General features: G+C 41.7%; 1 protein-coding gene across 9 annotated transcripts in view; it reads left to right on the forward strand.

Moving 5' to 3' along the window:
• The window catches only part of LOC140902160 (uncharacterized), a 74,878-nt gene that overhangs the window by 5,705 nt on the left and 56,981 nt on the right, over positions 1–12,192 (forward strand). For all 9 annotated transcript variants that reach the window (XM_073321922.2, XM_073321969.2, XM_073321950.2 and 6 more), the window contains exons 3-7: positions 4,461–4,561; positions 5,987–6,173; positions 6,952–7,380; positions 9,843–9,895; positions 11,053–11,192. In XM_073321922.2, the coding sequence (XP_073178023.2) occupies positions 4,461–4,561; positions 5,987–6,173; positions 6,952–7,380; positions 9,843–9,895; positions 11,053–11,192 (910 nt within the window). The remainder of the gene's footprint in view (positions 1–4,460; positions 4,562–5,986; positions 6,174–6,951; positions 7,381–9,842; positions 9,896–11,052; positions 11,193–12,192) is intronic.

Here is a 12,192-nt window from a genome sequence, read left to right on the forward strand (position 1 = left end):
AAGTTTTTAATCACTTGCTCTTGTGTGAACAAAACTAAATCACTAATCCTTATCTTTCTTTAAATTCTTTATTATATCTGGCGTGTGTACCTCAGTACTCAGAATTGCACTTACTTAAGACCCAATCCAACATCTGTTGAAGTCATCTGAAAGACTTCAACAGTGTTGTGACTGGGCATCAGCTGAGGCAAGGTTGCACATCTTGGACTTGATTCCCTACTCTGTTACAGTGGTCTTATCCAGTGTAACTACAGTCTGGTCTGTAAAGTTAAACGGGTAAAACTGATGTAGTGGAGTGAGTATCAATCTTGTGCAGAACAGAGCATTCTATATCTAGCAAATTGTACCACATAATGGATTATTGATGTTTTGGTAAATATAAGAAATTCCATATAAAAATTGTTACAAATAACGTAAAGGTTGTAATGTGAAGTACTCAGAATTCAGCAATGGAGCTATGCCAATTTACATCAGTTGAGGATCTGGCCCAATATTTTTTCTGTAAGAACCCGCCTCATCCAATGTATAGGCTGGTTGGTGAGCAGTGAAGAAAGCTGGAGGCTTTGTTTATGCTGTGTGTTTGTTTTTTGCATACATCTGTAAAACCAAAGAACTCCAAAACAAAACAAAACAAAAAACCTGGAAGGGTCAGCAAGTCCAGCTTCCTGTGCTGAGGCAGGACCAAATAAACCTAGACCATCCCTGAGAGGAGTTGTGTCCAGCCTGTTCTTAAAAACCTCCAATAGTGGATTACACAGCCTTCCTTAGAAATTCTCAGGCTACCCGGAGTGGTTCATGAACATGGGTGCCAACCTCAGGGAAGACTGTCAAGAAGCAGGCCTACAATCCCCAAATTGGTTGTATGTTCTATACTTAGATTTCACAAACCAAGTAACAAGTGTGAACTCCACAAGCACTATAATAGCCCTAACATGGTAAGACTAGATCAGTGGTTTTCAACCAGGGATACGTTTACCCCTGGGGTACGCAGAGGTCTTCCAGAGGGCACATCAACTCATCTGGATATTTGCCTAGTTTTACAACAGGCTACATAAAAAGGACTAGCGAAGTCAGCACAAAGTAAAATTTCATACAGACAATTATTGTTTGTATTGCTCTATATACTATACATTGAAATGTAAGCACAATATATTGCAATTCATTTTATAATTATATGTTAAAATAAGAAAGTAAGCAATTTTTCAGTAATAGTGAGCTGTGACACCTTTGTATTTTTATTTTTGATTTCATAAGGCAAGTAGTTTTTAAGTGAGGTGAAACTTGGGGTATGCAAGACAAATCAGACTCCTGAAAGGGTACAGTAGTTTGGAAAGGTTGAGAGCCACTGGACTGACCCTTTGTGGTCCCTTCTAACTCTATGGTTCTATGATTCAATGTTAACATGGAGTCACAGATAGTCCCCTTGGGCACTCTGGTCTATCTTTTCACCCAGGCAAGCCTGCCTTTGTGATAGATGCTCCCATACACCAGAAAGCACAACAAAATTCAGGTTACTCTCAGTTCCAAAGGACCTGTCACTTACCCCAGGTCAGTTGCACCTAGATCTCTCACCAAAGGCAAGCTTGTAGCTAATCCTGTAATAAACTAACTAAAGATTTATTAACTAAGAAAAGAAATGAGTGTTATCTACCACAGCGGTTCTCGAACTTTAGCAACCTGAGGACCCCCATTTTGATTTAAAAAATTTTGGGCACCCCCAAGCCCTCCCCCTGCTCAGCCCTGCCCCCTTCGCCAAGGCCCCGCCCGCTCTCACTCCATACCCCCTCTCTCCATCATTGGCTCTCCCCCACTCTCACTCACTTTCACCAGGCAGGGGGTTGGAGTGGAGGAGGGGGTGTGGGCTCTGGGAGGGAGTTGGGGTATGGGAGGGTATCAGCATGCCTTCGTGGATCACAACTGAGAATACCAAATTCAGGACAAACTGCTGAGAAATATGGCAGATACATCCCAAACCACCAGTTTTGAGATGTATCTGATATACCAAATCAGCAACACAAGTAAACTTCTGTTTCACCACACTGACTAATACGTCAGAAAAGCAGTTTTTTAGGCATTCCAGTCCTGGATTCAATATCCAGACAATAGACTTAAAGATGCGTGGTTCTTTAAAACCAGTTTCATCAAACAAAGTGTTCTTCTGATCCTAAAGGACCAGCCACGTACCCAGGTCAATATATCACTCAGATATAACCCAATAATCAAGCTGTTGCTAATCATTTAGTATCTAAAATCTAAAGGTTTATTTATAAAAAGAAAGAAAGGTAAGAGTTAAAATTGGTTAAAGGAATCAAATACATACAGCAATTGCAAAGTCCTTGGTTCAGGCTTGTAGCAGTGATGGAATAAACTGTGGACTTGTTAAGTCTCTGGTTGCTTCCAAATCATTGGAAGGGCCTCAGCCCCTTGGTTAGAATGCTCCCATTAGTATAAATTCATAGGCCATAGGTTTGAGTAGGAAAGAGGCAAAATTGAGATGTTTCCAGCACCTTTTATAGCTTCTGCCATGTGGAGGGAAATCCATTGTTTCAAACAAAGACATCAGGCCAGCTAGTGGAGAATTACAGGTAAAAGATGGAGTTTGGAGTCACATGAGCAAGTCACATGTCTAGGCATGATTTCGCTTAGTCATAGTAGGAAATTCTGTTAAGAGTAAATATGCGTCTTCCATTGTGAGCTAAGTGTTATTTTGATGGGCCACTTAACTTGAATAGTCTCTTCAAGATGTACAGGCTAAATACCTTGTGGGCATTGCCACAGGAGCAAGCATATTTGAAATCCAGATATAAAGCCAATACTCATAACTTTAAATACAATAATGGTACATGCATACAAATAGCAAAATCATATTCAGCAAATCATAACCTTTCCATAGACACCTTACTTGACAACCTTTGTACAATATTTGTTGCAATTATATAACAGTGGTAGCAACAATAATCTACATGGTTATATTTTAATCAGATAACTTCACAGAGGGGATGTGGGCTCTAGGCTCTGGGAGGAAGTTTGGGTGTGGGGGGGTGGTGGTATGGGCTCTGGGAGGGAGTTTGGGTACAGGGTGCGGGCTCCGGCCAGGCAGTACTTACCTTGGGCAGCCCCAAAAGCAACCTGCATATCCGTCTGGCAGCGGTTCCTAGGCGGGGAAGCCAGGGGGTCTCCGTGCGCTGCCCCTGTCAGCAGACACTGCCTCTGCAGCTCCCATTGGCCATAGTTCCCAGCCAGTGGGAGCTAGGAAGTCAGTGCTTGGGATGGGGACAGTGCACGGAGACCCCCTCCTCCTCTTCCACCCCAGAGACGTGTCAGCTTCTTCCAGGACTGGTGCGGAGCCAGGACAGGTAGGAAGCCTGCCTTAGCCCTGCTGTGCCACCAGACTTTTAGCATGCAGGAGGCACTGGGAGGGAGGGGGAGGAGTTGAGTTGATCAGCGGGGCCTGCAGACTTCCTGGGGTACCCTCGGGGACCCCCCAGAGGTCTGTGGGCCCCAGTTTGAGAAACACTGGTCTACAAGGTTAAAGCAGTTAAACATACATACACAAATGAGTTACTGTCTTCGGTTTCAAAATATAATAGTAGTTGCTGTAATGTGCAAGCTTAATATGTCCTTTAGGACTAACCCAAGCTACGCAGCTGGGGGAATCCCTTGTTTATTAGAATTACTGCCCTCTCCAAATTCCAAGCAGCATAGTGATAACAATTTCTCCTTAACAGAGATTTTTATTCCCTTACCCCAGCATTCAAGCTGTGATGGGAGGAGGGTTTGTGCATGTATCCGCTTCCTGGGTGTGGTGAAGCAATCAACAAAGTCATTCATCCATTGGTGTTCCACAATTTGTCTGGTGTCTATAGGCCTTGTTTTGTTGGAGAGGAAATGACACCTCTTCCGGTGAACTAGTATTGCACGCTTGGTAATTCTTCTCTCCTGACTGTGGGGGTTTTCAGTTTCATAGCAAACACTTTCGTAGTACAAAGCAAACACTTCCATATTACCTTATAACAAGGGACACAGATATTAACAAGATTGAGATTGAGATTAATGCACGCAGCAACTCACAAGCATTCCACTAAATACGTTCTTATAACTTTAACATCTCTTGTAACAATGGTAACACACAGGTGAGTCAGACTGGTTTCCAGCTATGCATTTGTCAGTGTTCAGTGATGTCTAGGGGCCTTGGCAAGAGCTGGCACCGGTCTGCCAGCGTCACAGAAGCCTGTTCCAGAGATTAACTGTCCTCATAGTTAAAAGGTGCCCAAAGGTTAAATTTTAGCCCCATTTACTTCAGTGGTGCCAAGTTTTCACCCCAAATGTTTTTTTTCATGATAGATGCTCAGTAAATTACCTGCATTACAACAGTTGACAATGTTTTTAACAACATAGATTGGGGCTCTTTTTGAATATGTCTATTGAATATGTCTTTTTCTTTCTTTGAAACTATGTAGGTTACAAGATTGCCACACGTTTAGGAAATAAAAAAGACATGTGTATGTTTCTAGCCCTTCATATGGAGAAATCTCCAATGTGTGTTAATCCATCTGAAAAGGTATGCAATGAGAGAGATGTCACTGCAAAGAGGTGTTTCTTTCCAGTAAAAGGGGATGAATCTTTAAAATCACTGATAATATCAATTAATAGGTACCAACAGTAATCAATACCATTTAGTTTTCAGTCGGCAAGCAGATGAACAGTTACATAAAGAGCTCAGTTCCCTAATTAGATAACAGCTGAGATGTGATCATTCACAGGCACTATATCATATCAATATACCATAATGCTTAACATACCTAATGGTAGGTAGTACAGTGGTAGGAGATTTCTGGAAAAGGCTAGTGTATACAAGTCTTCTGTTTTAGTTTTCCTATCTGTTAAATGGGGATCGTAAAGCTTACTTGCCGGGGTGCTTTGGAGATTTGTTCATACTGTATAGAGATTTTAAAATGTAAAACATTTTATGTATTAAATATTATTGATCACTTTCCATCCTTCCTGTGCATAATGGGCCAGATTAACTACTGTTCTTTAAGATAATTGAATAACATGTGAAACCCCCTAGTGTAGATTATTCCAGTTACTGCCTCCACAGAGAAGATCTTTGAGCTTAAGTTATACACTAACTTCATAAGAATGCTTTGTCAGATAATATCATCTATTATTTGAATCCAAAGCCACCCAGAAGGATTAGGTCTTTATTGTGCTGGGCACTGTATAAACATAAGAACATAAGAATGGCCTTACTGGGTCAGACCAAAGGTCCATCAAGCCCAGTATCCTGTCCTCTGACAGTGGCCAATGGCAGGTGCCCAAAAGGGAATGAACAGACAGGTTATCATCAAGTGATCCATGCCCTGTCACCCACCCCCAGTTTGTGGCAAACAGAGGATAGGGACACCATTCCTGCCCATCCTGGCTGATAGATTCATGGAAGATAGCCATTGATTAACCTATCTAGCTCCCTTATACGTGGACATAGTTTCTCATCCAAAAAGCTTGCAATCTAATCAGTAGCACTGATGTTTCTCTGCCTTACTGTATCCATCACAGCTAATGTAATGCTGACAAAAGATCCTGATAGAAATGATTTAGACCCCTCACAAAGTCACGGTTCCTTTTTCTTGCTCATAAATTTCACTTGAGGGTGTTTTAGAAAACTATGGGTTGATTTTGCTTGCTTAAGGTCACTTGGAGTTTCATCAGTGACTTCAAAGGGAGACTGATTGGGTCCATTCAGAAACAGCATACGCATATAAAGATAGTGAATTAATAAGAATAATGAACAAGTAAATAAATATGCATAGGGCTGATAAAGCAGAAAGACAAATTAAGAGCCAAAGGTTATTAGGACTCAAGAATCAATGTACTTATATACAGTGTGGCCAAATCTGTAATACATTGAAGCTGCTTTTTAAAACGTAGGTGTTTGTAAAATAAAATTTGCAGACAAATAGTAAGTCACAATGTTTTCTTTCAGTTCAATAAAACTGGGATTGTTGTGTGTGAGTCAGACAAAATACACAAAGTGGTAGCAATGAGCTGCTCCAGAGAAAACTTACATGCTGTGCAACATGTCATGCTGAACGTTCCCTGTTCTTTGAGTAACTGCACTGTGTATTTGTCCAGGAAACCCTGCTCCATCTGTACTACATTTCTCATTCAAGGTAAATAATAAACTGACCAACCCTTGAAGTCAATGGGAGGTTTTTTTCTTTTTCTTTTTCTTTTTTTTTTTTTTTTTTGGGTAAGGAGATCAGAAATAAGCCCGTACTGAATATCGGGTATGAAAAAATCATGTTATCTTATGGAACTCTGTCCTGCAAATCCTGACTCTCACAAGTGGTCCTTTATTCATGTAAGTAGTCCCTTTGAAATCAGTGAAACTATTTGCCTGGAAAGGATTTGCAGGCTAGGGTCATAAATTGTAGTTCTCAAGTCATGTAGTGTGAGTTTGTGTCAGGATCCACTTATGAAGCAGGTCCAAAAGTATATAACACTCAGTTTTCGGCTCCCCTGTCCCCAAGGGCCACATGCTACAGCTCAAGTTGATGGTGCAAAGCTTGCTTTTATGCCCTCCCACTACTGAGCTGTCTGGGCACCAGACCAGCCCCTAGCAAAAGTTAGAATAGCTGGGTGTAAGGCTAACCTGGCTCTGGCTCCTTTTCTCAGCCATGCTCTCTCTACTGGCCTCAGGTATGACGGGTGGGATAGTAGCTGTTACAGTGATTCTACAGCATCCAAGGAGCCCTCTGTACTGGGGTGTGGATATTCTCTGTGGCCAGCTACATTAGTTTTTCTTCACTAGAATGCACCAACAGCATTTCACACACTGGCTGCACTGCAATAGAGAATTAGGCCCACCATTGTTATCAAGAAATGTAGGCATTAATGATCCTGTCTGGTTGAATTGTACTACAAATCAGTCTAAATTTTCATCTTTAGGATCAGTTTCTTCAGTCTATTACTGGCCAATGTCTCCAGAAATAAAAGGGGAAGATTCAGCAGTTCAGGAAGATCTCAAGCAAGTTGACCAAATGTTTCTCAGAAGTAATATAAGTAGCAGTGTTTTTCTACCAATCACAGACTCTGACACTGTATTTAAGATTTCATCTAGAATCAAAATATACAAGTGCACAGAATGCAGTTCCCATTATGCTGAGGCTGTCCCTAAAGACATGGAAAAAAATAGTTCATTGCTTAATATGCAAGGCCATATAAGGATATGTGCAGAGCAGATGAAGAATGCATTGTGTTGCCTTGATAGTTTACTGCATTGTCCCCATGGAGAATTTGAAAAAAAAGAAAAGATTGAAGTGGAAAAAATGCACACACATGCATTGCAGCTTTGTTATCTTTTAGCAGCAAGATCTGGTAAGTATACTGAAAATATAGAAAAAATAGCAAACAAATATGAAAACGTATTTTTTCCTAATAAATTTAGTTAGAGCTAAGCCAAATATTTCATAACTCATGCTGATAACAAAGGAATTGGCATGCTTTCCTCACCCAGGAGCTAAATAAATAATTTTTCATTTAAATAAGTAGATATGTTTATTGAAATCATATCCAGTACTACATTTGAGTCAAAGTAGATTTAAACTCAGATCAGTACAAGCAGTGATGAGCTGCCAAAAATCTTAACAACTGGTTCCCTCCTCACCCTATGAGGGGTTGTTACCCACCCCTGCCCCCTGGGACTCCTGCCCCATCCAACCCCCCGCATTCCTTGACGCTCCCCCTCCAAGGACCCCTGCCCCATCCACCCACTTCCCCTGTCCCCTGACTGCCCCCAGAACCGGGCAGGAGGGTCTCGTGGGCCACTGTAGTGGGTGCCCACCCACCCCTAAGAGCCAGAGGGACCTGCCGTGGGGGTGAGGTGGGGAGTCCTGGTGGTGCTTACCTGGGGCAGCTCCCAGGAAGCATCTAGCAGGTCCCTCTTGCTCCTAGGGGTGCGGGAGTGTAGCTAGTGGGAAAGCCGGGGGAGCGGCCGCTCCCCGCACTGATCACATCAAAAGGAGCACCCATGGGGAAAATTTGGTGGGCCCAGAGTACCCACCGGCAGCTCCCCACCCTGGGCCCGGCCCCAGCTCACCTCACCTCCGTGCCACCTCTGCCTCTGAATGCACCACCCCGCTCTGCTTCTCCGCGCCCCCGCCCGCTTCCCGTGAATTAGCTGTTTGGCAGGAAGCCTGGGAGGGCTGAGAAGCAGGTGGTGGCTTTGCGCTCAGGCTGAGGGTGGCGGAGGTGAGCTGGGGCAGGGAGCGGTTCCCCTGCGGCCCCCCCCCCCCGGGTTACTTGCTGCGGTGCGGGCAGCCCTCCTCACCCCCCCCCGCCTCAGTTCACCTCCTCTCCGCCTCCCTGGGCCTGAGCGTGAAGCTGCCAACTTCTCAGCCCGCCCCGGCTTCCCGCGTGAACAGCTGATTTGCGGGAAGCCTGGCGGGGGCGGAGAAGCAGAGCAGGGTGGAGTGTTCAGGGGAGGAAGCAGAGGCGGAGCAGAGGTGAGCTGGGGCCGGGGGTGGGGCAGGGAGCTGCCGGTGGGTGCTCTGCACCCACAAATATTTCCCTTGGGTGCTCCAGCCCTGGAGCACCCGCGGAGTCGGCGCCTAAGGCGCCACTTTTGGCCAGTTGTTAAATTTAGAAGCCCTTTTAGAACCGGTTGTCCCTCACGGAACAACTGGTTCTAAAAGGGCTTCTAAATTTAACAACCGGTTCTAGCAAACTGGCACCGGCTCCAGCTCACCACTGAGTGCAAGTGAAATTGCAACAATTTATTTTGAATCACACTATCATATTTCAAACCCAAAAAGCTTTGTTTAAAAACAATGAAGATTACTAAGTGACAACCACGTCCTTATCTAATATCATTTATAAAACCTAAGCAATTAAAAGCAAGGAAATGATAGTAAATCTTATAATGTCCACCTAATAAACATAAAAGTTTTTTTATCAAGTACAAAGAAGTGCACATTTCATCACAACACAGCACCCATAATTCTGACTCTCTGGATTGTGTGTATGTATGAATTTTTATATTTAGATATTTTTTATTTTCATTATTTTGGCCTCTGAGCATTTTCTTGTGATAATGTCAAACGAAAATGATCAGTTAATATATTTATCCACAGACACATTTTTTGGTAAAGTACTTATAATTGCAGGTTTCAGAGTAACAGCCGTGTTAGTCTGTATTCGTAAAAAGAAAAGGAGTACTTGTGGCACCTTAGAGACTGACCAATTTATTTGAGCATGAGCTTTCGTGAGCTACAGCTCACTTGAGTGAGCTGTAGCTCACGAAAGCTCATGCTCAAATAAATTGGTCAGTCTCTAAGGTGCCACAAGTACTCCTTTTCTTTTTACTTATAATTGCTCATTCTTCTTTTGCATTTGTAGTTTACCAGGAAAAGTGTGTAAAATTGTTTGTTTATGGTAAAGCTATGTATGTAAGTGGCCTTGCATTTGGAGTTCATCACCATACCCAATTAATGTGTACATAAAACATTTTATGTTCCATTTTCAGTGTTTTGTATTGTGTTTATATTTTGAGATTACTAATCAAGGAAAAACTTTACATTGGGTTGTTGTGTTGTGATGAAATATGCTTTTCTTTGTATCTGATTATAATAATGCCTTTCCATAATAACAGTGTATATGTTGCTATCTAGATAATGTATTAATATAGTGTATGCTCTGTAGGGGAACTTGTGATAGTTTAGACAGATCAGTCTACGTATACATTCTGTTCCAATATTCTAAAGTGTGACACCTTAAGCCACAATATAATATTTAAAATCTAACCACTAAAGTGATATAAAATGCTCTTTTTCTTATAAAAGATGATCCAGATCGAGGTGTGGGTTGCATATTATACAATCAGAATGGATATTTTGTAAGTATGGCAAATGCTCCATGAACTTCCTTTAATGTTCACTCTCTCCAGTGCATTAACTAATGAGTATACTAGTACTGGTACTTCCAGCTTTTGCCACTGTTACCTGGCTGCTCGTTGCTACATTAATGTATCTACCTTACAACTAGATAATGCCTTCAGTATTTAGCCCTTAGTAAAGTGTATAAGGCACAGTACCCCATAGGAGCACAGGGCTTTTTGGCTGCACTCTCAACCACTTCTGTAACACAGTGATAATGCATACCCTAGTATTGGGCCTTGAAGATGAGATTTTAATCTAATCTTAGTTACACTAGATTTAATTTTACATCAAGATAACTGAATCAGAATCTGGCCTTGAACCTTTCTCACCTCTTTGAAAACCTAAAAATTCTTATTAAAACACCTAAAGTTTCTAGAACACCACGTACAGTTCATTTAAAGAAACACATCTTCTTTTTGTGAAATTGCAGCTAACAATTCCTGGCACCTCCTTCCTCTGATATTCTGGATTTCACTTACAGCCTCCTTTCCCTCAGAAGGCTAGCTCCTAATCACTTAACTATAAACACAGTAACAATAATGATATTGAAATCCAGGCAAGTGATTCACCATGGCCCAGCAAAGAAGCTGGCCCTAACTATATTATTAAGGTAGGGAGGGAAAGATATTATGGTGGTGGAGGAATTTTGAGGTCATTGGGTGCAGGAAAAAAGTATGTATAGTAGCTAGTGGTTTTGAATGGGATAGTGAGAGTGAGAAGGTTATTTGCTGGTGTAGTTGAGATATTTTAATCTGGTAAATTGGAAAAATTGCCTCAAAACTTTGGGAAGCAGTATATAACAATATACAAAATAGTGTATATTGCATTCATTATAGGGCTCTCAGACTGTTGTATATATGTAAGAAATAATTGGTCTTGATACTAGACAGTGACTGAGTATTTGAGTAGAAAAATACCTGAGAAGTAAAAGTGATGTAACTATTGTATATTACAAACTTTTCTCAAAATGGAAATTGTGTGTGTCTAAAAAAAAGGCAATTTCATGTATTTGTATTTATCTTTATTTAAACTACAGAGATATGTGTCTTTCTTTTTTTTTAATCATTCTTGTTATCTTACAGCTCTGTTAGGGTCTACTGATTATTTTTCTTAGTTTGGGGCAGGTTATAATGGATATCCTATTGGTGCAATATTTGCAAACCTGCCTTGTGCAGGTAGAAACATCAAAAAAGAGTCAGGAACAGCAAAAGGACCAGTCCTTATCCATGCTGAAGCAAATGCTCTACTATTCAGGTTATTATTATTATTTTATTTATTATTATTGTATTATTATTTGTTTAAAAATAATTCAGTGGTTTTACATAAATTCCTTATGATACTATATATCAATGCAGTTGTAATATCCATGTGATTAATTGTGGAGCCGTGATATAAATTGCATTCAGCATGCACCTTTGATCACCTCACCTGATATCTGCCCAGTAATTTATCTCCCCCTAGGACTACTAATATTCTACACTTCTGGGCACAGTAATATGCTGTCAAAATTTTAACAAAGGCTTTTTCACAAATTTTTCACCATAACACTGTTCCACTCTTCAGGAATAGTTACCCAACATGCCTACCTCCTCCCCACAACATGAAGCTCCAAACACCTTTTGAAAGATTTACCTGGCAGCATCAGCTGATCCTTAGAACAGCAATAGTAGTGGGAGGTGGATTGACTTGAGGATTCTGGTGACAATGGTAGTGGCTGGTGAATTATTTACATCTGTATGTGTGGGGAGCTGATGAGGGCAGCACTGGTACTATCGACTTTGTTGATAGCAGAGACTGGCCATTTTGGGATGAAAATGCTCTGCTTCCATTGCTTAGCAACAAGCAAATGGCACTATTCCCTGTGCAGGCACTTAACTGTGGTACTGGAGAAGAAGGAGAGAAGATGCTTTGGCTGGCATTGCTGCTGCCTTAGCAATAGGCAGGCAGCTGTGTTCGGAGCAGATTAAGGCTAGCTGAGGTTCAGATACACTAGAATTCCAGAACTCTCCTGCCCTTCAAAACAGACACTTCTTCTTTGAGTAGCGTCTCTATAGGTGTTCCACTTCAGGTGTGCATGTGCCACTCCTGCTCTTGATAGGTAATTTTCCGTTAGGAGTGTCCGTTCAGCCCATGCGTACACTCTATACAATCTTGTGCTATGCTGCAAAGGTATATAGGGCTGCGTGGGTGAACCACCCTCAGTTCCTTCTCTATCACCTTGGCTTGAGAAGGAGCTCTAGTATGTCTGCCTCAT

Source organism: Lepidochelys kempii, chromosome 1 (assembly GCF_965140285.1).
Source record: "Lepidochelys kempii isolate rLepKem1 chromosome 1, rLepKem1.hap1, whole genome shotgun sequence".
Taxonomy (NCBI): domain Eukaryota; kingdom Metazoa; phylum Chordata; order Testudines; family Cheloniidae; genus Lepidochelys; species Lepidochelys kempii.